The sequence below is a fragment of the Scylla paramamosain genome, chromosome 19 (assembly GCF_035594125.1).
Source record: "Scylla paramamosain isolate STU-SP2022 chromosome 19, ASM3559412v1, whole genome shotgun sequence".
NCBI lineage: Eukaryota > Metazoa > Arthropoda > Malacostraca > Decapoda > Portunidae > Scylla > Scylla paramamosain.
The window spans coordinates 11,171,967-11,198,296 of record NC_087169.1 but is presented as its reverse complement, the minus strand read 5'-3'; the positions used below and the strand labels follow the sequence as shown (position 1 = coordinate 11,198,296).

Below are 26,330 nucleotides of genomic sequence, written 5' to 3'. Positions count from 1 at the left end.
TCTCTCTCTCTCTCTATATATATATATATATACACTGAATTACATTAAGAAATTTCTCTGCTTCACTGTCACCCACCAACAGGCTTCAGTCAATATTCCTAAACTTAAAATTTACCACAAATACCTGACTATCTGCCTGCTCAGTTTATCTCTTGTCATGGTGAGTTGCTAACTTCCGTTGTAGTATTTGGTGACACGTACACTAATCCCAGCACTATTGATTGCGGTCCTTCCTAAATATCAAACCATATCGACTCTGTTTTCCTGTCTGTTTTTGTGTTGCTGTTAAAACAACATTGTAATATGTCCCTAACATAAAACGCGACGCCTCCTCTCTTATTCCACCTGTCTTTATAGAATAGTGTATAACCATGTATCTGAGCCCTTAGATTAATTATTTTCCTGACATATCTAAATAAGTTTCTATTAAAGCAATTATATCATTTCTTTTATGTGGAAGGGCCAAGGGCAAGAAAAATCCCCCCCCCCCAAAAAAAAAAAGCCCCACCGAGATGCCGGTCCCTGAAGAGTGTCCAAAGCGTTAGTCAAAAATTGAAGAATAAGTGTCTTGAAACTTACCTCTTGAAGAAATTCGACTCATAGGAAGGTGGAAATACGGAAGCAGGCAGGGAGCTACAGATTTTATCAGAGAAAGGGATGAATGATTGAGAATACTGATTAACTTTTGCATTAGAGAGCTAGACAGAATAGGGGTGAGAGAAAAAAGAAAGTCTTGTGCGACGAGGCTGGGGGAGGAGGGGAGGCATGCAGTTAGCAAGATCAGAAGAGCAGTTAGCATGAAAATAGCGGTAGAAGATAGTAAGAGATGCAACATTGCAGCGATGAGAAGGATGCTGAAGACATTTAGAGGAGAGGAGTTGATGAGACGAGAAGTTCTAGTTTCCACCCTGTCTAGAGGAGCCGCATGAGTGGAACCACCCCATACATGTGAAACACATTCCATACATGGACGGATAAAGCCCCTGTACAAAGTTAGCAGCTGGAAGCTTGAGAAAAACTGGCGGAGACGTCTCAGAGCGCTTAACTTCATAGAAACTGTTTTAGATTGAGATGAGATGTGAAGTTTCCATTTTAGATTTTAAGTAAAGGACGGACCGAGGATGTTTAGTGTAGAAGAGAGGGGGCAGTTGAGAGGGGATAGTTGTCTGGAAGGTTGAATCTATTTGATAGATGGAAGAATTGAGTTTTTGTGGCATTGAAAAATACTCAGTTTACTGTGCCCCAATCAGAAATTTTAGAGAGATCAGAAATCTGGCGTTATGTGGCTTCCCTGCGTGAACTGTTTACTTCCTGAAGGGTTGGACGTCTACGAAAAGGCGTGGAAAAGTGTAGGGCGGTATCACCAGCATAGGAGCGGACAGGACAAGAAGCATAACTATATATAATAAGTATGAATTATGCATAGGTTGATCATGTCACTAAAACCCACAAGAGCATTTCGCTAGACCCTGTATAACAGTTCTGAAGATGAACTTTCTGATTTGTTCAAATTTAGTCAAGTATAGTTCCTAAACGTTTATTACATTTATCTTTACTTATTTATTTTATTTTATTTTATCTATACATTTTTTTTTCGGGTCCGTGTAGAGGAAAAGATTGGACATTCAAAATGGCATTTTTTTTTCAATTTACTGAATAAAATTATTCTTAAATTATACATTATTTTGACACAGTACTTCGTAATGCAATAAGATGAAAAGAGATTTAATTGAGGAGATTTACCACTACTGACAGCAAATTATATATTTATCAGCCCTCAAGACGATTCATTCTTAAAGTTGGGTCAGTCTTTAATAAAGTTTAATTTACTTTTTTCTTATCTTGGGTCTACAGCGTTTGTAGGCTTGGATCCTCAAGAATTTGATGGGCGATATGCAATTGCAAGCTCCCTCCTTGAGGCTTGGACGTTCAATCTTAAGCGAAGACGTTGGCAGGAAAGCGACACCTTGTAGAGGCCCATGCTGTACTCCAGAACTTAATGAGTTTGTCCTCGAAGGTAGAGTTCATGGGTAGCAAGCAAATGAATCTCTGACACTCATGAGTGTCTTGAAGATGTAATTTCCATATATGTAATTTCACAACTTCAGTGGCCACAACAGGGGAGTTTACCAAAATATATCCACCTTAAATCAATAAGAATGTACCTTGGAAATTCACAAAACGTAATTCTGATATAATCGTAACCATGAAAAGTATCATTTAGTAGTTATTCAGTAATGTATTACTTTGCGATTCGTTTATATTTATCTACTTCTCTGCTTCAATCTTCCTCTCTGTAATGGTGATCCTGTAGGGCTTTGGAGAATTGAGAGTAATTTCTTTTGGGTCGTTTTCTGTTGAAAGCGGCTCTCCCTCTGGTGCTGTGAATGTGAAGTTTTGAAGCAACGCTGCTAGGAAAACTACCACTTCCACTCGTGCCAGCGATTCTCCCAGACAAACACGACGTCCTGAAAATGTCCAGTCATAGAATGAGCGATAGTATGATTGTTCGTTAACAGTAAATACGTTAATTTTGAAGATTATTTAGAAATGTTGCATGTGTTTGAAAAGAAGATCACTAAAAACCACACAATATATACAAGTCAGTTTCATAATCACTTAAAACTTGGCATTTGCTACCATTATCTATGTATTTTTCAATCCTCCTCGTGAAATTATCCAGTGATTACACAATTATCACGTTCTTGATAAGTTTATTCCACTCACCTTCTTTTGTAATCATGATTTATTTTTCTTTCGTCTAATTTTCGTCTTGTTGCATTCGTATGGGTTATAAATTGATTCTCTAATGAAAATAACCTAGTTTATTATCAACTTTGTTGAATTCTCCAATTCATTTAAAGGCTGAAGCCATATCACCATCCATGCTCTTTTCCATGGAATATAGGTTAAAGTGTTTTAATCTATCATGGTAATGGTGAGGCGTTCAGTTACTGAATCATCCCCGCATTCCATCTTTGAATAGATAGATTCTACTCTGCAAATATCCTCTTTTTAATAAGGAGAGCAAAACTACAGCATAATATGATTGTTACTGTTATTACTTACCCTAGTATTGATCAAAGAATTACTTTATTTACTGTGTTACAAACACTAATACACTGCTTTATAAGTAGGAAATCGGAAGATATGCACAGTAACTCCTAAATCTCTTTTTAAGGTCGTTATACCTATGCTCGTGACCTTTAAGATATACATAGATATTCATTTATTTATTTATTTGTTTATTTACTTTTAACCTACATGGGAAGTATCACACGTATTGATGTTGAATTCTATTTACTAATTTTCTAATTACATAATGTTGAAGTCTCCTTCGCGTCTTTCTCGAACTGTATTAATCAATCTACCTTGGTTTTGTATAAAATTTTATTCATCCCCGAATATAAATCATTAATGTAGTTTACGAGAAGTAGAGTCGAGAACATATCCCTAGAGAGCCCCATTTATAACTTCAGCAGATTATGATTTCAATCAAGCCAGTAATGTACTAATGCACACTACTGCATATTCCGTGAACTTTAATCTTGTATAGTCTTTCATGAAACTGTCGGAAGCCTTGCTGAGATCAAAATCATAATTATCATCGTTATCCGCGATTCGACTTTTTTTTTTTTTTTTTTACCCATGCTAGGAGTCGATAATTAACTTATGTCTGTCTATGTGTTCATATATTCTTTTAACTGTGAAATTCTAGTATTTTGCTTTTCGTTGATGTTAAACTAATTGGGCGGTAATACGACACCACTTTTATCAACTGGCTTGAAAACTGACACTATATTGGCATGTCTCCATACATTAGCCGCTATATCCATAATTACTGACGAGGTAAATCCATACATTAGCCGTTATATCCATATTTATTGACTAGGTAAAATTAATATTCTTGTCGAGGAAACGAAAATAATGGTTTTACACTCTGGCCCCTGCAAATTAAATTTTTTTTTGGGTTATTTTTTTTTGAGGATATTATCCCCAATTCTGCAAATATTACTTACGTTTTCTTTTCTCACTGGATACATTTAGTCTAAGGGCAGATTTTTTTCTTTTTAGTTCAGTATGAAATAATCGCTGAGCACCTCAGCCATGTTGTCATTACAGTATAATATCTAACCTGTTTTACTCTGTTTAGAGTAAAGGGTCGCGACCCCTTGCGATGTACGCCGTGGCTTGGTAGGGGAGTGGGGCAATGGCGAAGTCCTGGTTAAAGAAGTATATCCCTTGGGGCACATTTCCGCAATCCAAAAATTGTCATCTTCCCCTATACCTATGAAACAGCTGGGGAGCTCCTTTATACGGGCCGTCGCTGGGTTTCGAACTCTGGCCAATAGCCCAATGAAATCCCCCTACCCTCGCCTTGTTGACTAGTACCATCAGATCCATAAAAAAGTCATTTTTCCTCTATGTTTTTTTTTTCATAGTTTTCATTTGCGTTATTTCTTAATTTTACAAATTCTATTTGCGTAAAACAGCCGCTTTTTTCCGAATTTGGATGCGAGTGAACTTGATTTTGTCGTCAGCTGTAACTGAAACTAGTAACTCTAGCTAACCTCAGGTGGAAACTTGTATGGAGCAAAATTTTTCAATTCTTGGGAGCATGAAAACTAAAAATAGAACAGACTGGAAGTCAAGGATGACAAGAGATTGGCTCTAACATATTTGGCCACGAATTTCCAGAAATGCTGCTCAGACGCAAGACCAGCAATCTCGCTAACCGCGTTGATTGCCTGTTGAAAACTAAGTAATTTATAGTGATCTTACTGAAGCAATTACAGTTCATTTGTTTCATTTCCTTCTTCGAGTGGAGTGAGGGCAGTTCTAATTTTGTTACCGCACGTCTCTACAACCCACCGCTCCTCCTGGCCCCTGGAGGGAACAAAGATGATTTGCCCAGGAGTTCCTTTTGGTGTCCATTGCATATAAAAAATGCGATTTCAGTCTCGGGAACACCTTCTTTTAGGTAACTTTTGACGGCACATTTTCTTATTTTATGACATTTCTTCGTCAGACCCACCGTTTTCCCGTATTTTGCATATTTCTACTTGTCGAGCGCGCAAAATGCGCGAATTATATGCCATAACTCACTTCATATACGGGATAGCCAGTTTTAGTTGGTCTCATCAGACGCAGCAGTGACTGTAGAATCAAGATGTATGGTGGAAACTTGTATTTTCTCCAGATTTTCTTAATTTTGTATAGCTAGGCAATAATGGATGAAATTAAAGATATGGAAGGGAATGAAAATAAGAGGAATGAATATAAATAACATTCGATACGCAGATATCACTGTAGTATTAACAGCTTCAAAATAGAAACTTCAGCAGCTACTGAGGAAACTAAATGAAGCTTGTATACAGAAAGGTATCACGGTGAATGCTGCAAAAACAGCGGTAATGGTAACAACTAAAAAGAAAGAAAGTAAGGTACACAAGTACTTCCAGGAGACAAACGACTAAAGCAAGTAAAAAGTTTAAGATATCATGGATCGATTACAACAAAATAATATAAGAAAATAAAAAATGCTGCAAGAAATCATCAGGGCAATATATGGCAGCCCCTGTATGAGACATACCTATTTCAACCTCCATTTCCCTCCTCATAAAGCTCCCTAATGACTTAGCACTAATAACACGATTACTGAGTGTGTTATAATAAATTATCCCAGATCAAGTAAATAATGTGAAATAAATAATGTGATAAAAAAAAGAAAAAAAAAGAATACAAATGATATGACCGGAGCGTGTTATCAAGGACGAAGTACTAAGAAGAACACGTATGAATATAACGCTCCTGAGAACCATTCGATGGAGGAAATTAGCATGAGAAAGCCATGTGATGAGAGGAGTACCGGAGAAAACCTGCATAGTGGGAGTAATACAAGGGAAAGGAGAAATACCTGGACAGCTTGGTACTAGATACTGGAGACAACAGGAGGGCATACGATTTAATGAAAGAAGCAGAAGACGTTCCATGCTCGCCAACGTCAAAGACAGGACACATCGATAAGGTAGGTACTCTTTTACTTGGACATGATCTCGCTCTTTCACTGCATCACACGCACATCTCAAATTCTGATATTCCACAACTCGCTCTCTTTGCGTAGTTCATTGTCAAAACTTCCTTGTCACACCCAAATCATTTTGTTACTATCCTTACCAGGCCTGCTTCCTTCTCAACGCTGACATCCAACAATATTCCCTCCACATGCCTGGCCATGGACATAAAATCTATTATTGTCTTATCAGTGATCTTTTTCATCCACTTTCATTAACTAAGCTTACTTAAAAATATGCTATATAAGGTAATCTATCATTGAACTTGATTGTTTATGACAAAAAATGGTCTAATGTAATGTTTTCAATGGCTTTTCCATCTTTCTTTTAATTAATTTATTTTTTTGTTTCTGCATCACGCATGTGCTTGATCTTGTTGCATTATGTACACGAATTGCTTAACAAAAATTGGTTGAATTCCTGATAATAATAATAAAAAAAAATAATAAATCATTATGAAAACATTTTGATAACTGATAATTGTTCGTCTTTAAGAAAAAAAAAATCTTTGGAGGATGCAGTACAGTTGCCGTTACGATCTAAAACAAGAATACATGTTAAAACAAAATATAACCTGAGTCTGGGATTCTCCGATTATTCATTGACTTTTCAAAAAATAGAAAAGAAAAGGAACTTGAACAATGCAATACACTACACTACACTAAAATCAACTGATCGGAGACAAATATTCAATCCATGATTAACATATTCTAGCGCATTATGGGATATATTTCTTACCGAATCAACATTGCTGAACATTCCAATATGATTTTTTTTTCCTTTGTGAATATTATTTTCCAAATCCTTTCTTTAGAGGCACCGTCCTGTTTCTGATAGGCCAGGGAAACCGAAAAAAAAAAAAAAAAATAAAATAATATATATATATATATATATATATATATATATATATATATATATATATATATATATATATATATATATATATATATATATATATATATATATATATATATATATATATATATATATATATATATATATATATATATATATATATATATATATATATATATATATATATATATATATATATATATATATATATATATATATATATATATATATATATATATATATATATATATATATATATATATATATTCGCGATTAGAACTCCCGCCGACATAAGCGTCTCATTACACAAGCTGGCAACTTGTCCCTTCTCGGGCGAGAGAAAATAACTACATGGCAACTTAGGTTAGCCCTCACATGTTTTTGAAGGAATAGAGTAACGGATTCAGTGTTTGACATATTGACATAAAGGAAAGTTACTTTTTTTTTGTGACCGCTCCTTGCTTCGGCTGACAAAACGGCTGTTTGTTTTAAACAGTGTTGTACTGTGATGTGTGATGCCTGAAAAAAAATATACATGCCACGATTACATATCACGATTGTTAGAGTTTCACTAGAATGGTGAAGCAAATTGAAAAAAAAAAAAATACGCTGCATAACTATTGGCAATGAAGACTGTTGATGAAGAAATGGCGTTAAAAGGGAGGAGAGGATGTGCCTCACGACAAACACAGTCGTGGGTCGCCCCAAAATGTTTGACAACACCTTATATGATATCAAGAGACAGCTAAAGGGGTAGAAAAAAAAAAAAAATTGGGGCGGCTCCCCACCACCGTGTTTGTGGTGAGGCACTTCTCTTTCGTCCCTCATCGCTGCATTTCCTCACCAACGCTCACCTCACCAACGTCTTTTCAATGCCAATAAATATGTGGCGCATCTTTCAGTTTGTTTTAACTCTCTAGGAAACTCTAAAACTCGTACTATACAATCGTGGCTTATACATTTTCCTGGCATCGCACATCACCTTAGCAGAACATTTTATTTAAAACAAACACAGCCTTTTTGATAGCAGAAGCACAGAGCGGTCACCAGAGCTAACTTTCCCTTATATCAATATGTCAAACACTGGATCCGTTATTCTGCTTATAAAACCATATGAAGGTTAACTTAAGTTGTCATGTAGTTATATATATATATATATATATATATATATATATATATATATATATATATATATATATATATATATATATATATATATATATATATATATATATATATATATATATATATATATATATATATATATATATATATATATACACGACCTAATAAAAAAAATAGAATTTTCCTTACTACCGTCACATCTTGAGATTGATCTTTATGATGTTATGCTATTTATTAGCGCAGGGTGCAACAAGCGGTGTTATACGCAGACATCATATTCTTAGTGATCTCTGTGACAATTAAATTGGCGAAAGTCGCTTCCAAAAGTACCATTAAAGGACAGCAAGCTCTCAATGAAAAAAAAACAAAAAACGGGAACAAATGACATTTACGATGGAGGATTTTCGCCAGCGAATCAGAGATGCTAGTCAACCACCTAACCATTGCCTATTTTTGGCAGAAAGAAATACTTGTAAATAATTATAAGCATTTGTCAAGAGTAAAACTGAAACTTGATCCGTTTAACAATCCACCACAGAAATTTTTAGATAACGCGTAATAATGGCAACTGTTCTCAATGTCAAGATAATTAACTTCTCTGCTGTACTCCCTGTTTCTACTTGGTGACCTAATTTTCGTAGACAGAGTGAGCAAACTTAAAAAAGCCGCACACAATTACGCAGATTTACCGGTTGTCTTAAATTGTCGTGTTTGTGATGTTATTTGTTATTGACTTTTTACATAGATTTAAGTAGTTTTTTTTTTACTTGCTGTCTTTATTTTTTTTTATGGGATTTATTCGTTGTTTACTTAAAAGATAATTACAGCAGTAGGTAGATAGATAAAAGAAGATACTGTGTATCAGCACTGTGTACACATGTATGCTAAATATTTTTGACCAAAAAATATTGGGTCTGCTTTACAAAAAAAAAAAAAAAATACATAATTATTTCATATCCAGGCACACCTGCTGCCAGACTCACGTATAGGATAAGGCAAGCGCGGTCAGGCCCGCGTACCTTTCGCCTACTAGCTGTTGTTCTTGCCGTAGTAGGTTTTTATATCAACAAGAAGATGATGTGTCTGCAATTCCTGATTGCGCATCAGAGAGTAGAAAAAGTGTCGATAAATATCCACGGATGGCCAATGTTTAATTAAAGGATGAGCTACCTTCCCAGGGAAAAGTGATAGGACCAGGAAACGAGTGTGGTGGCACTTGTGATTGCTACCAGGATGCGTTCAACTTGCCGTACGGTTATACTACTTGTGTTATACTACTTATATGCATAAGCTTATCTATATACATATAGATCTAAAATTGCATGAATAACATCTATAAAAGTATAGCAGTGTTTTTCTTTTCTCTTTTACGGGAAGACTTAAAAACAAGAAAAAAATATAATTTCTTCTGATGCGTTGTGACTAGATTCAATTTCTCTTTCGTCTATTTGCGGTCAAAATCTGTGCTTCAGTCGGCAACAGTGAGGTTAGAGGACGTTGAAGAAGTCCATAGCAACAGTAACACACTTGGAAAAGGAAAACAGACGATGTGAATAAGCACAACCTCACATATGTATCTTCTCAATTGTTTCAGAAGGAATGCTTATGTGCTTATTAGCATGCTGAAAACACACACACACACACACACACACACACACACACACACACACACACACACACACACACACACACACACACACACACACATTCTCTCTCTCTCTCTCTCTCACTCTCTCTCTCTCTCTCTCTCTCTCTCTCTCTCTCTCTCTCTCTCTCTCTCTCTCTCTCTCTCTCTTACCGACAGCAAAAGGCATCAGACCCTCTCTGTTCACGAACTTTCCTTCAGCATCTAGGAAATGCTCGGGATAAAACTGGTCAGGCTTCTCCCACAACTCAGGGTCTTTGTGGCAACATTCTAGGTGGGGTAACAGTACAGCACCCTGGGGGGTAAAGGCAAATACTGAGTACTGGTGGTGGGAGAAAGAGTTGCATTTTATGATATCGTACAATACAGAATGGGCAGCTGGAATATGGAAAGAGTGAGGGAGGAAAATCGTGATAAAAGATTCAAGATGAGTAAGATTACATTTAAGTAAACTGTCAAACTCGCAATGAAATCCATACATTACATATATATATATATATATATATATATATATATATATATATATATATATATATATATATATATATATATATATATATATATATATATATATATATATATATATATATATATATAGATAGATAGATAGATAGATAGATAGATAGATACAAAGATAGATAGATAGATAGATAGATAGATAGATAGATAGAGAGAGAGAGAGAGAGAGAGAGAGAGAGAGAGAGAGAGAGAGAGAGAGAGAGAGAGAGAGAGAGAGAGAGAGAGAGAGAGAGAGAGAGAGAGAGAGAGAGAGAGAGAGAGAGAGAGAGAGAGAGATCAGGATACCTAACTTTAGAAGAGCAGATGTTGAAGAATTAAGCGAGTCGATTGGCAACGGAGAGATTGATTGATTTATGTTGTTGCGCAGCAACATTGCGCTCATATGGCGTCACTCTGAAATTTAATTTTAAAAGGAGAAGGTTTGTGGTGTTGGAGGAGAATATTTTGACTGCATCCTCATCAGTTCTGGAAAGTTGCGTAGGGTATTGCTAGTATTTTTTGTTGTGATGATGTTATCTGTTGGTGTTGAGTTTCGTAGTGCCTGCAGGGCTCCAGAGAGTCAGTGTTTATCAGTATATTTTTGTTCATGTGTTTGCCGTCCTCTATTGCAGCGTGGATGATCCGTCTGAGAGTCGGAAATGTCCTGTGGTGGTGAAGGTTTGTTGTGTTACACGACCTGTCAGTACTGTAAATGTCCGCGTTACTTTTGGGGTTATCTTGTACCACTTTTCTCGTTTCTGCTTTAAGGGTAGTTGGATCCAAGTTCTTCTTGGAGTCTACTATGATTGTAAAAGGTGCTTCTTCCCAAGGCGGCGGTTGCCTGCAGTTTTCATCATATGGGGAGGTGCTGGAAGAAGTGGCGAGTCCCTATAGTTCGAAGAGTCACTGGTTGTGGATGCCCGTGTTGGTTTATGGAAGAGCTAATGCTTGTTTGATTGTGATAGCAAGTTCTCTGTTTTGTGTTCGTACGAATTTCATTGGGTGTCCTGCAGCAGCGGTGTAAATTCTTGTCCTAAATGGGGGTATTTGTACCTCGGCCTGTAAGGTCCTTACATCCGTCCATCTGGGAGCACCGGTTATAATCCTAAGTTCTGTATTGATTCTGGGACGGTCTTATTGTTTGAAGATTTTGTAGCCAGGCAAGGGACTACAAAGAGGGGGGTGGCTCTCATCACTGAGTCATGCCTCTGCTGTCTCTTTGATCGGTTCAGTTTGATTGGTTCAGATTGCCACCTTTGAATTCAAGGTGACGCAGGTCCTCTTTGGGTGATACCTCGTAATAATGGCTCTTGATTGGTAGGTGTTGTGACCCACTGTGGTCAAAGCAATCACTTTCCTCATTTGCTTTTTTTTTTTTTTTTTCTAGTACAACTACTACTAATTTTTTTTCTCCCATCTTCATTTCTCAACTGTACAAAATATATATATTTTTTCTGTTAACCCCACATTTTCCTTTATACAATCGCAAATTTCAGCCTCATTCCGTCTGAAAATGTTCCAAAGGCCGGAACGAAACTTCGCAAACAAGTCATCTTGTTTTTGAGCTCTTACCACTCAAAAAAAAAAAAAAAAAAAAACATTTAGATGAGTAGAAAGTTTTTAGCAGAGGCTGAACAATACAGAAATTGTCACTGTGTGTGTGTGTGTGTGCATGTGTGTGTGTGTGTGTGTGTGTGTGTGTGTGTGTGTGTGTGTGTGTGTGTGTGTGTGTGTGTGTGTGTGTGTGTGTTTGTATATATCTTATAATTATTCTTTATACACGTCAGAATCATGTTAAACAGGTTTTGTTTTAGACATTACCTTAGGTATGATGTAGCCCTCTAACTGGGTGTCCTGTGAAGCCAAGTGGGGGACACCAAGTGGCACCAGGGAAACGATCCGATTGATTTCGCTGAGAACTGCCTCGAAGTATGGCAATCTGAAGGAGGACTTTTTGTGGAGCCATAGAATGATTGTGGATGGGTGGGTGGAATGAATGAGAACCATTGTGGTTCTCGTTCATTCTACCCATCCATTATACGATATTTTGTTGTTTGATTTTGTGTACTCTCTGTATCTTGCTATCTTTTTTTTTTTTATCAATAATTCAATTATTCTAATAGGTATCTTTAATATGCACTTTTCAATATGAAAGCTACTTGATAATGAGCCAAAAATGTGAGGGACTACAAGTGGAATAAAAGGTCATTATGTAAAGTTTTGCCTCTTGATTTCCTTTAAGTGTCTTGTTTCTCAACTGATATCATATATTATCTCTCTCTCTATATTATATATATTATATATTATTATTATTATTATATATATATATATATATATATATATATATATATATATATATATATATATATATATATATATATATATATATATATATATATATATATATATATATATATATATATATATATATATATATATATATATATATATATATATATTGTTACAACCATAGGTGGGCGTTATTGAGATAAAGTATCGATAACGGGTTATCTGTTATGCGATAATAAATTTTCCGCGCAATCGATTCATCGGTATCGCCAATACTTTTCGTTCCAATTAGCAATAACCGATAATTTTAATATTTGGAACGTGAGGATGTTGAAGTTTTAAGCTTTCAAAATCAAAAGTAGTTATTTTACTTAAAACAGTACTTTCCATTAGTGAAGAGATGGGATAAACATAGAATTTGAACTATTTTGCCAGATATCGATTATCGCTTATCGTGATAATTTTTCTTCGTTAACGCGCCCACCTATGGTTACGATTCAAGCTGAACCCTTTTTGCAGCTATCACAACACCCAAGTCAGGTTTCCCTACACTAACTTCTTGTAGCCTAGTGCAAGCATAAAAGCAATGAATTCATGCACCTGCTGGTCGTCCATGGCTATCAAAAATCAAGAGGTCGCTACCTAGTTTAACCCACCAACCAGGAAAGGGGTAATACAATCGGCAACGAACTCACAAGCTGAGTAAGAATCGCAAACCACGTGCTAGAGGAGCACAGCCAGGACAAAGAACACAAAGTTATGAGGCTTATAGTATTTTGTGAGTTACCTCTCAACAGAGATGGGCCACCCATATCCACAGAAAATTACATCCTCTTGCTACAGACCGGTCTACTTGTGGTCTCTCAGAAGATGGGTAAGGTGGTTAAGTCAGGAGAGAACAAATATCCACAAACAGTAGAATATTACGATCCTCTGGTTCCAAAGCTCCCAACAGTGAGTTCTGAACACCAGTCGCATTTAACGGCACGAAACACTAATGAGACTAGTACACAGCAGCCAACAGGCCACGAGATGGTTAAGGCACCGCTCTCGAGATTGCCAAGATGCAGGACGCCAGCACACACAGATGGACTCTGAAAAGAGTCGGTAGGGCAACGTATTCCCTTGAGTTATCAGTAAACTTCGGCAAGCTCCCATGGAAGTCCCTCTTACCTAGAATGACAGGGGCTTACTGTCACCACACTCACCAATTACTCAGCTGTGACTACGGACAGCCCTCTAATATATAAATATATAATATAAATATAAATATATACACCAAGGACTTCCTGCGGATTCTAGATCTCTCTCGCGCGGCAACACGTGTTTCCCTATCAAAGATCCAGGACCAGTTGACGCCCGTGCAGTGTTGCCACGCCTCGGTAAATTGTGCTACCTACAACGAAGGTGGTTTTCACCTACATTTCACTGCACACAAAAACCGATATTACAGCTACAGAAAAAAATATTTCAAAATATACGTTACAGCATACTAAAGTCTGGAAGGTAACAAAAATATATATTTAGCTATAAATAACACTTTTGGGTAAATGAAATATGCAATAGTCTATAATAAAAAAAAAACAAAAGAAATGGTATACTTCCACAACACTGATTGTTGGCTTTCATATAGCTCACCGCCGTGTTGGGCCTAAACAGTGAGAACGTCATTTTTTTCTGAGTATTTTGTAAAGTATCTTGATCTTGCATTATAATAAAGTTTCATTAAAGATGGTGTCATTACAAGGTTTGAAGGGAATCTCACATTCTTTTTTTTAAGAATTTATTCCAATGTCTTTATGGAAAATTTACTTAGGAATTTCGTGATTTAGTTTTGTTTTTTTCTTTTTTTCAGCTTCTACAGTACTGTGGGGAAAGTATCAAGGGTAGAAGTTGCCATTTCCTCATAAGATGGTACATCTCCCATATGCTTTCAAAAGTCTGGTATTTTTATTCTTACATGCACTTTTTTTTTTTGGACTTCTTTATCAACTAAGATGATGTTTGTCGATGGTTTGCACGTGAACATGAGGAAAGAAACGTGGTAGCCTGCGAAAGAACACAGCTGCAGAACCTACGTCCATTATTATTAATTACGCTAATTAGAATTGATGCTGGATGACGTGGAATAATATAAGCGAGAAGACTCGGTGATTACTAGTGGTTCTTCCTTACCAGGTGAATCACTTCGTGAAAATCCTTCCTACCTAAAAGTGAACAATATAAAACAACTACATGTCAACGTAACCCACATAGGCATAAACGTCGCTCACCATGTAAGACCTAAAGCGCAGGGTAAAAGTAGAACAGTGATTGTTAAGCTACAAAACCGCCTTAAAAAGTCAACTTGTTCAGGTTTGTATTGCCTAAAAACTACATCTTTAAATAAACGAAATTCTCACACCTAAGCGTCAAACCATATATAACAACATTCGTAAAATCAGATCAGAATACAAAAGCCTTTTCCAGCAATGTCATACATCTGATGGTAACATTATCGTAAAACTAAAAATAACTCAGCTATAAAACGTGTTAACAACTGATCAATCATTACAAGCCTTTTTTATGCAAGCACAATATCGTTCACCGCTTCACAACAGATCACTTCCGGGAGGGACTAATGAAAATTTCCTCTAGTATGGCATCCTAGTGATTATGGGAGTTATCATGCATCTGGAAACACGTTTAAAGTACGAGCAGTACATGAAAACCGTTGATGGACCGTTAGTTGACATTTGCCAGTTATTAGCAAAACATTCTTAAAAGTATCGCCTCACTTCCCGCCAGTAATTTGAGCAGATGCGCCCTGACATAACTCATCTTATCTTTATGATGGGAGGCAAGAAAAACATGACAAAGGATCAGATCAAAGTTATTGTGTCTTTACACAAGTCAAAAAGGACAGTGAGAGAAATAGCCAGGTCTGTGGGTGTTACGAGATGTTTGCAGCAGTGGATGAGATGTGTGCAGCAGTGGATACGAAAGTTTCGTATGGAAGGCGGGGCGGCAACACAGAAAAAGAGGCCTGGGCTAGGTCGTAAAACCGGTCGTCGCCTAGGGTTGCGTTTGCCACTAAATATCTCCAGTGGGATATGGCAAAATGGCAGCAAGTGTTATGGAGCGACGAAGCTATCTTCACAGTGTCCTGCAACTGGGAAGCGTGTGTACCGGCGACTAGGGAGTGATTCACTTCACACAAAATTTATATTTTAAGACTGAAAAGCACCCTGATTCATTGATGGTGTGGGCCTGCTTCAGTTATCATGGTGTGGGAGATTTAGTATTTTTGCCAAGAAATGAAAACATAAATCAGAACAATTATTTAAAACTTTTGTGTGACTTTTTGCCCGTTTTTTTTTTTTTTGTCCATCACGAAGAGGCGCATGCAGAGGAAGGATATCGAAGCTGCGGACGGCCGTCAGGGAGGAATGGCACAATTTAAATCAAGTAACCCTCTTCTTTCACGGCTTCAAGAGTGTATGAGAAGGAAAGGAAAGCCCATCAGTTACTAGTTTCCTCGTAAGTATTATAGTACTTTTGTTTTCTCCATTCTAAGTGTATTCTAGCACTTGTGGTCTCACGGCGAACAATTCATTGGCGTGTAGTGTACTCCTTTAATATCAATTTACACAACAGATTTCTTTGTCTTATGAATTACATTATTATGTTTAATATCTATCTTATTTCCAATTGTAATTTCCATATTTTCTCCTCACAAGTTTTATACAACATCAAACTATAATACTTAAGTATTTATTTGACAGTAGTTACAATATGATCACAATATCATGTGAGTGATAGTTAAGTTTTGTTCCATGTCATGGAATATATTGCAACAGTACTGTACTTATATTTTTCTTATCTCATACATGGTGCAGCCTGCATTTTTTTTTTCAGCTGTTTTTTTTTTTTATTTTTTTTTATTTCATTTTATGTTTTTACTTTTCGCACTGACATTTGCCTCCAAGCATTTCATATCCGCACCTCTGCTTCCCTGTCTCCTCCCATCTAGTTTTACTCTCTGTTCATATTCCCCTCATCCCATACTCCTGTTGCTTGACTCTCATTATGAACCTCCCTGACAGCAATCTTTCTAACACACTTTTCAATAATGAAGAAGACAATCATGATGTAGATGATATTGGTTTAGAAATACTTAATTCTATGTACAACAATTTAAACGCTGATAACATAATCACGATTTTATCTCATACAAGGTAGCAACCCTTTTAAGTTCCAAAGAATATCTTAATATTCACCCCTTAAACATAAATCATGATAATTTTATTTCTCTATTTAAAACTCTGCTTAAACTTACTGATATTATATGTATTACTGAAATTTGGCTTAAACCTATCAATGTTCATCTACACGAAATAGAATGCTTCAACTCTTCATATATTTAGGCTAGAGGAAACACTGGGTAAGGAAGTAGCAATATATGTAAACAACAATATCCCAAGTGTATTACTCAATGAATACCAGAAATGTAGTGAAGACATAGAACTATGCACTGTTAGGATTACTGTGGATAAAACACCTTACATCATCCCTACATCATCCTTATAGTAAACATACTAACGTTCATGAATTTAACACCCTCATGGATAATCTACTATCCCAGAGCCACTTTATTATTATTGGAAATTTCAACATAAATATCTTAGAACATGAATTACAATTACCCGATAATAATTTTCTTGTTACAATGCAGTCTTTCAACTATTTTTCCCATATATGAGTATCTAGACCAGCAAGATTTCCTGATAATAATTCAACAGATTCTCCTTCCCTTTTAGATAATATCTGAGCAAACTTTACCTCACCACTTCATCCGGCATACTCCACTTTTCCATAAGTGACCACCTTCCTGTATTTTTTAAACATCCCAATTATAGACACGGTCTGTGTCAAACACAAAGTTTCTTTCAGGCTAAAAAAAAAAAAAAAAGAATTAAATAAACAAATAAATAAATAAATAAATAAAAACACAAAAATCGTGCAAAATTTAAAATTAAACTCACAGCAACAGACTGGAATGCCTTACTTATCAACGATGTTACAACCAGGTTCAGCTCCTCTCACAGCTTTCACTAAACTGGGTCAGCTTCCCTAGGCTACCATCTACATAGCTTAGTGCAGGGCTCAGAATCACCTATACCGGGTACTTCTGGCCTCCTGTAGGAATTCAACAAATGAGGTCACCACTTTGTCTTAACTTGAGCACAGGGAAAGAAATAACAAACTCCCCGACAGATACCGAAAACGCTTCACTTGCTAGGAAAGGATCGTAAACCATGTTCTATGGGGGCACAGCTACGACAAGTGACAAACAGCTATAAGGATTATAATATTCTTTGAGCTACTACCCTTTCAAGACAACCACCCACGCTCACAGAATATTATCTCCTTCTGCTGACCAGTAACATTTACAGCCTCCCAAAAGATGGGTCATCACCATCCCGACACGATATGGCCTGGGGAAGGAGTAGACCTTACTGTGCACCAGATAAACTATGATCCTTTGGGTCCAAAGCTCTCAACAGAACTCTGAAACCCAGAAACATTTGACAGTACAAACGTCGACAAACTCAAACACAAGATAACAGACAGGAATGAGCAAAGGGACTGTCACCACAAGGTAACTGGCACTCCACACTCAGTCAAACCCCTGTGACTGGTGTGTTACCTTCTTAAATCGACTGGGATGAGGCTGCCGCTAACTCTTATAGAATACTAAGTAATAAGCACCCTCTCCTATACATAAATATACCTCAACTCCTTGCCAGTACTCGCTTCCCGCGAAACTACGAGTATGTCTTCCCTTCGTACCAATAGAAACCGGAATGACAAAGAAGCCTCTGTCACAACCCCGCGCTCCCTAGCGTGGGTAAGCCGCCTGACAAAGGACAAAATGGGGGGAAGAGGAAAAGGGAAGTGGGGTTGACGCATCACCTCCTACCTTACTTCCTGCATACTAACTTTGCCCAACAAAGACTGGTATCTTTAGAAAAATTACTGTGAGCGAACTACGAAATCTGGGTGGGGTTCTGATTACTCTGTAGGCAAGACAAACTTTCCAACAATATGACATGGGTGAGTCAGCGGGAGGGAACAAAAGGAAGTAAGTAAATTTAAAAGGGGAAAGGAAGTAATCATGTGCTCTGAGTTCTTAAAGTAAATGTGTGGGAGATGGACATGTACTTATCGCGCCTCAAGCATCTGCTTCACTCGTGTGTGTGTGTGTGTGTGTGTGTGTATCTCTCTCTCTCTCTCTCTCTCTCTCTCTCTCTCTCTCTCTCTCTCTCTCTCTCTCTCTCTCTCTCTCTCTCTCTCTCTCTCTCTCTCTCTTCTTCCTTTTTCGCTCTGCACTATTTACGCAGCTTATCACAATGAAGGTACATATATAAACTGCAACCTAGATTTATTCAAAATATATATCATCTTTTTTTCCTGTTTTCCTAAAATATCTTAATTTGTTTTAACTAAACGACTTCATAAACCTTGGATAACACAAGCAATAATAAGATCAATACAGCAAAAATTCGCTATCTGTCGATCATACAAATTAGGTATTATAAATCACGATGTATGTAAAAGATACAGAAACCAGTCGGCTAACCTCATCAGACAAGCCAAAACTAGTTACTACATAAATAGATTTTCAAATTTTGGATTGAACACCAAGAAGATATGGGAAATGATTAATGAAATAGAAAACACAGATACACATTCAAACAACAACCAACTCCATAAGGCCTAACAGCCATTCTGTTAACAATCCACATGAAATTTCTGTTGCATTCAACAAGTATTTCTCAGAAATAGCTCCCAATGAACTAATAGCCAATAGCTAATGAACTGCCAGCCGCTCACACATCTCACAGTTCTTATCTAAGAGGCAACTACCCTAATTCTATGTTAGCAACATTAATTTCCCATAATGATATCACTAAAGTCCACATTAATGAGATACCTCCTGAATTTTTTTAAGAAAATAAAGAATTACTTGCCATTCCATTTGCTACACTGTTTAATTGATCAATTCGGATTGGAGATTTTCCTAATAGATTCAAGCAAGCAAAGATAATTCTAATTCATAAAACCGGTAGTACAAGTGATGTGTCTAATTATCGTCCTATCTCGATTTTATTTATATTCTCTAAAATTTCCGAACTATTAATGAAAAAGCACTTAATAACATATCTAAATAAATTAAATACATTAAATAATAAGGAGTTTGGATTTAGACCGGGACTAAGTACTTTTGATGTCATTAATACCTACACATCCGCTCTATACAATTCGCTTAACAATAATAAATCTATCATTTCGATATTTATTTATTTTTTGAAAGGCACCTGACACTGTCCAGACCAATATTCTACTAGATAAAATGTATCGTTATGGGATTTGTGATTGTATTTATGACTGATTTAATTCCTATCTAAATGACAGAATTAAGTACACCAGTATATTTAGACATACCTCAAGATAGTGTACTAGGACCTATTTTCTTTTTAACGTACATTAACGACATCTGTAGCATATCTCAGACACTAAATGCTATACTTTTTGTAGATGATTCCACTTTTTACATGATTAGTGAAAATCCCTCAAATTGAATTAACCGTACTAATGCCGAGATGGCTTTAATCTTTGAATGATGCTAAGCTAACGTCTTAACTGTTAATACTGCTAACACTTATTTTATGCTTTTTACAAACACTATGACTAGATATCACCCACTTCCAAATCTTGCTTTCCTGAATGATAATATTTTCAAAGTTTATAAACTTCGGTTCCTTGAATTAAACAAAAGTTTAAATTTCAAACACTATCTGTCTAATCTCTGCCTAAAACTATCCAGAACAGTTCCTCTTTTTCTTAAAGTGAAATCGTACGTACCACCTGATGTACGCAAGTGTATATATTACGCAAATGTAGTAAATCCACACTTAAATTACTGCAATACCATTTGGTCCATCACCTACCCCAGCTACGTAAAACATCTCAATGCATTACATTAAAAAATCATCAGAATAATGAATAGCGATTATTGTGTACACTCACTACTATTATTCAAGTTATGAGATATTCTAAATCTGAAAGATCTAACAAAACAACATTGCATCTTATACGTTCAAACATAAAAACTTAATTAGTAATAATACCCGGCCTATCCATGGTTAACATACCTGTAATAAATGTTCTTTGTAAATATTCAACCACAAATTACCTCTGTACAAATACTCTTTAATGTATTTAGAACTAAAGTGTGGAACGAAATGCTAATCTAGATCAAACTCACACAAAGTCAAACACTTTAAAATCAAATATGATAAACATTTATTTTTCTACTAAGCTCACATTTCTAATTAAAATCCACAATTTTTTTTTTTTGTAGTCCTCTCCAATAATGCACATCCATTTTCGTACACTTTACCCTGAATTTCAGATTTTGTACCTCGTATAAATATAAATATCACAAGAGTTTCTTTCAATTTTAGCATAACGAATGTTTCCTTGCTGATAACACATATGTCTGTTGTTTTCTCTTTTTTTTCTTTTAGTAAAAAATTCTTACACAAATATAAATTTCTTGTTTTCGACTTTTTAGATTTTCACTTTGAATTTCTGTAAATATGATTATAATTGTGTTTAGTTTCATTACATGTTTACTTTTCATATATTTCTTAATATCCTGTCTTGTTTTATTGTTCGTCTCTTGCCTTTTGTCTGTGTTTTTGTATTTTGTGATTTAAATTTATTCCCTTCCAATTTTGTTGCCGCACATTTCTACAACCCACTGCTCCCCCTAGCCCCTGGTGGGTACAATGATTATTTGCCCAGGGGCATCTTTTAATGTCCATCGCATATAAAAACTGCGGAAACCTCTCGTATTAAATAACTTTTCACGGCGCATCTTTCTTAACTCATGACATTTCTTCGTTTTGCCGTATTTTGCGTATTTCCACTTATCCGAATATAAGAGAAGGTTTTAATTCCCGCAACTATCGCCTTTTCACTAAAGCTTGAGCTCTAGTTCTCAAAATGCGCGAATTATGTGATATAACTCACTTTATATACTTCATATTCTTCATAGCCGGTTTAGTTGACACCATCAGACTCAGCAGTGACTGTAGAATCAAGATGTATTATAAAATTTTGATAAAACAAAAAAAAAAAAGGTATTACGACGACTTGAACTGTGAAAATTATAAAAAAAAAAGCTTATAACATGTTTTACTTATGTTCGCAATTTTCTGCAGTTAATCATTGAATGCCGAAATATATTATTACATGAAGTAGGAAAAAAACTCTCGTGAACACGATAGTTTCATATGAGTGACAGACTCCCTTTTCATGAAATTTAAGCCAAACATCGTAAGAACTTAAACCTCTGGTAGCAGTATACGTAACTTGAAACTATTAGACTGGAAAAAAAAAGAAGTTTATTCAAGCCAACCAAATCTCCGAAAACAAAGCTTGTAAATTCTAGAGTAGCTTTGACATAGTGGGTCTTGAGAGCTTGTAGTATTTTGTCTGCTTGTAAATTTTTCATTCCATGAGCTTCATTTCCGAAATACACTTCCAATGCTGACCACTTTACAAAGATGCGAACTGACAAGGCTTCAACAGTTTATGTGGTTCACAGTCAGAAAAGTGTTGAAACTCTTCATAACTTTTTTTGCCGATTAGGCGAAAGTTTGAAATAGTTATAGATGACATAAATCAAATGTTCAGCCGTTTTTGACAATGCTTCACATGCAAGGTGTCCTGCAACTAAATTAAATGTGTGCAAAAATATTTCACAACAGATAAATCGGGCATAGCGTCCGCTAACTTGGTTAACAATGAATTTCTCTCTCCCTGCATCAGATTTTCACCATTAGAGGCGTAACCAACTACTTAAAAATTCATAAAAAAATCCATAAAAAAAAAATTCTTCCAATGTTGTTTTCAGCAGCTCAAACAGTCCTTTTGCTTTACCATCTACAGGGATCAGTCGGTAGAAATGGGTAACTGGTTCACATGTGTCATTTTTCAAAAATTGTAGATTGACAAAATATTTTGTGAATATTTGTTGCTTTATTACACAATACTGAAACTCTACCAGATAAAAACAATTTCTTCCATTAGCTTTTCATAAGCATAAGGTGATAAACATTCAATTAAAAGATATGTTGCCTCAGTTCAGTTACAAATCATACGTTTGATTACTTTCAAATTATTTGCTACAAAATAAAGTGTACCGACTATGTCATCAAGACAGTTGAAAGGCTACAACATTCATCTCTGCTTTTAATCCTCCCCTCATTCTTTGATTCCACAAACGTGTTCATCTGACTGGATTCATTTAACCGTAGGGGAATTCCCCTACGCGTGGCAACACTGTGCTCATGGGAAATAGATCTCACCAGTTAAGAACATAAGAACATAAGAAATAAGGGAAGCTGCAAGAAGCGACCAGGCTTACACGTGGCAGTCCCTGTATGAAATATGCCTACCTATTTCCATCTATTATCCCCATCCATAAACTTGTCCAATCTTCTGTTAAAGCTCTCTAGTGTCCTAGCACTAACAACACGATTACTGAGTCCGTTCCACTCATCTACCACTCTATTTGAGAACCAATTTTTTCCCTTCTCCTTCCTAAACCTAAATTTTTCAAGCTTGTACCCGTTATTTCTTGTTCTACCCTGGTTGCTGATCCTAAGAATTTTACCTACATCCCCCTTGTTATAACCCTTATACCACTTAAAGACTTCTATCAGGTCCCCTCTTAACCTACGTCTCTCTAAAGAATGTAAATTTAACAGCTTCAACCTCGCCTTGTAAGAAATACTCCTCATCCTCTGTATCCTTTTAGTCATTCTCCTCTGTACTGATTCTAATAGACTTATATCTTTCCTGTAATGTGGGGACCAGAACTGCACAGCGTAGTCTAGATGAGGTCTGACCAGCGCCAAGTATAACTTTAATACTACTTCCGGCCTTCTACTTTTAACACTCCTAAAAATGAATCCTAGTACCCTATTTGCCCTGTTTCTGGCTTCTGTGCGTTGTTTCCCTAGACGGAGTTCAGAGCTAACTATAACTCCTAAATCTTTCTCGTACCCTGTACCTACCAGAGTTTGGTTGTTTAATGTGTACCTATTGTGTGGGTTTCCTCTACCTACGCTAAGCACTCAGTTCTCTTAGGCAGCCTACTGTGACTCATGTCCGGGTGAAAAGGGGAAGGTACTTGGGAGGGAGGGGGAAAGAGAGGCGTTCAGCTCACATCACTGGACTTCCTACACATTATAATTATAACTTATTTGAAATAAAACGTTCTTTTATATAAATAATTGTTTACGTTTCAGAGGGTCTGGCTAAAATCTGACTTGGCTATCAGGGAGGGCAACTCTTTTATTATATTACGTATTTATCTAAATTCTGGGGGACAAAGGGAAATTAGCAAAATGAATATGGGAAGAAGACTACGTGAGAGAGCACTGAATTTAATGTAACTTATGAGCGCAGGGTAGACATTCATTGTTTGTCTGGCATCTCTCTCTCTCTCTCTCTCTCTCTCTCTCTCTCTCTCTCTCTCTCTCTCTCTCTCTCTCTCTCTCTCTCTCTTCCTACTTCGCACTATCTTCTCATCTTCTAGATCATTCTCGCGAAGGGGCTACTTATAACAATATATATATATATATATATATATATATATATATATATATATATATATATATATATATATATATATATATATATATATATATATATATATATATATATATATATTATTACGGTTCTTGTACCTGCCTCGCCATCCACTAATCTCTCTCTTTTTTTTTTTAGGAGGAACACAATTTTTTTCTTGGTAGGAGAAACACTGACTAAGGACAACAAAAATCGAATAAATAAAAGAGCCCACTGAGATGCCAATCCCATGAAAGGGTCCAAAGCAGCAGTCAAAAATTGAAGGATAAGTGTCTTGAAACCTCCGTCTTAAAGGAATTCAAGTCATAGGAAGAAGGAAATACACAAGCAGGTAGGGAGTTCCAGAGTTTACCATAAAAAGGGATAAATGGTTGAGAATACTGGTTAGCTCTTGCATTGGAGAAGTGGACAGAATAGGGGTGAGAGAAAGAAGAAAGTTTTGTGCAGTGAGGCAGCGGGAGGGGAGGCATGCAGTTAGCAAGATGAGAAGAGCAGTTACCATGAAAATAACGGTAGAAGACAGCTAGAGATGCAACGTTGCGGAGATGAGAGAGAGGCTGAAGACACTCAGTTAGAGGACAGGAATCGATGTGACGAAAAGCTTTTCATTCCACCCTGTCTAGAAGAGCGATAGGAGTGGAACCCCTCCAGACATGTGAAGCATACTCCATACATGGACGGATAAGGCCCTTGTACAGAGTTAGCAGCTGTGGGGTTGAGAAAAACTGGCGGAGAAGTCTCAGAACATCTAACTTCATAGAAGCTGTTTTAGCTAGAAATAAGATGTGAAGTTTCCAGTTCAGATTATAAGTAAAGGAAAGACCGAGGATGTTCAGTGTAGAAGAGGGGGACACTTGAGTGTCATTGAAGAAGAGGGGATAGTTGTCTGAAAGGTTGTGTCGAGTTGATAGATGGAGGAATTGAGTTTTTGAGGCATTAAACTTTGCTCTGTCCCATCAGAAATTTTAGAAAGATCAGAAGTCAGGCGTTCTGTTGCTTCCCTGCGTGATATGTTTACCTTCTGAAGGATTGGACGTCTATGAAAAGACGTGGAAAAGCGCACGGTGGTATCATCAGCGTAGGAGTGGATAGGACAAGAAGTTTGGTTTAGAAGGTCATTAATGAATAATAAGAAAAGAGTGGGTGACAAGGCAGAACCCTGAGGAACACCACTCTTAATTGATTTAGGAGAAGAACAGTGACCGTCTACCACAGCAGAAATAGAACGGTCAGAAAGGAAACTTGAGATGAAGTTACAGAGAGAAAAATAGAAGCCATAGGAGGGTATTTTGGAAATCAAAGCTTTGTGCCAGGCTCTAAGAAAAGCTTTTGAAATGTCCCAGGCAACAGCAAAAGTTTCACCAAAATCTCTAAAAGAGGATGACCAAGACTCAGTAAGGAAAGCCAGATCACCACTAGATCGGCCTTGACGGAACCCATACTGGCGGTCAGATAGAAGGTTGTGAAGTGATAGATGTTTAAGAATCTTCCTGTTGAGGATAGATTAAAAAAAACTTTAGATAGACAGGAAATTAAAGCAGTAGGACGGTAGTTTGAGGGATTATAACGGTCACCCTTTTAGGAACAGGCTGAATGTAGGGAAGCAAAAGCAAAAAAGGAAAGGAAGATGTTGACAGACAAAGCTGAAAGAGTTTGACTAGGCAAGATGCAAGCACGGAGGCACATTTTCGGAGAACAATAGGAGGAACACCATCAGATCCATAAGCTTTCCTAGGGTTTAGGCCAGTGAGGGCATGGAAAACATCATTACGAAAAATTTTAAAAGGTGGCATGAAGTAGTCAGAAGGTGGAGGAGAGGGAGGAACAAGCCCTGAATCGTCCAAGGTAGAGTTTTTTTTTAGCAAAGGTTTGAGCGAAGAGTTCAGCTTTAGAAATAGTTGTGATGGCAGTGGCATCTGGTTGAAATAAAAGAGGGAAAGAAGGAGAAGTAAAGTCATTGGAGATATTTTTAGCTAGATGCCAGAAGTCACAAAGGGGAGTTAAATCTTGAAAGATTTTGACACTTTCTGTTAATGAAGGAGTTTTTGGCTAGTTGGAGAACAGACTTGGCATGGTTCCCGGCAGAAATATAAAGTGCATGAGATTCTGGTGATGGAAGTCTTAAGTACCTCTTG

The 26,330-nt window shown here is 36.6% G+C and overlaps 1 protein-coding gene across 2 annotated transcripts in view; it reads right to left on the bottom strand.

Annotated features, from left to right (window-relative positions):
- Window positions 1-1,536: 1,536 nt before the first annotated feature.
- The window catches only part of LOC135109627 (cytochrome P450 2L1-like), a 112,102-nt gene continuing 87,308 nt past the window's right edge, over window positions 1,537-26,330 (bottom strand). For both annotated transcript variants that reach the window (XM_064021065.1, XM_064021066.1), the window contains 3 exons: window positions 12,019-12,136; window positions 9,853-9,994; window positions 1,537-2,468 (listed from right to left, as the gene is read on the bottom strand). In XM_064021065.1, coding sequence (XP_063877135.1) covers window positions 2,269-2,468; window positions 9,853-9,994; window positions 12,019-12,136 — 460 coding nt within the window. In that variant the 3' untranslated portion in view covers window positions 1,537-2,268. The remainder of the gene's footprint in view (window positions 2,469-9,852; window positions 9,995-12,018; window positions 12,137-26,330) is intronic.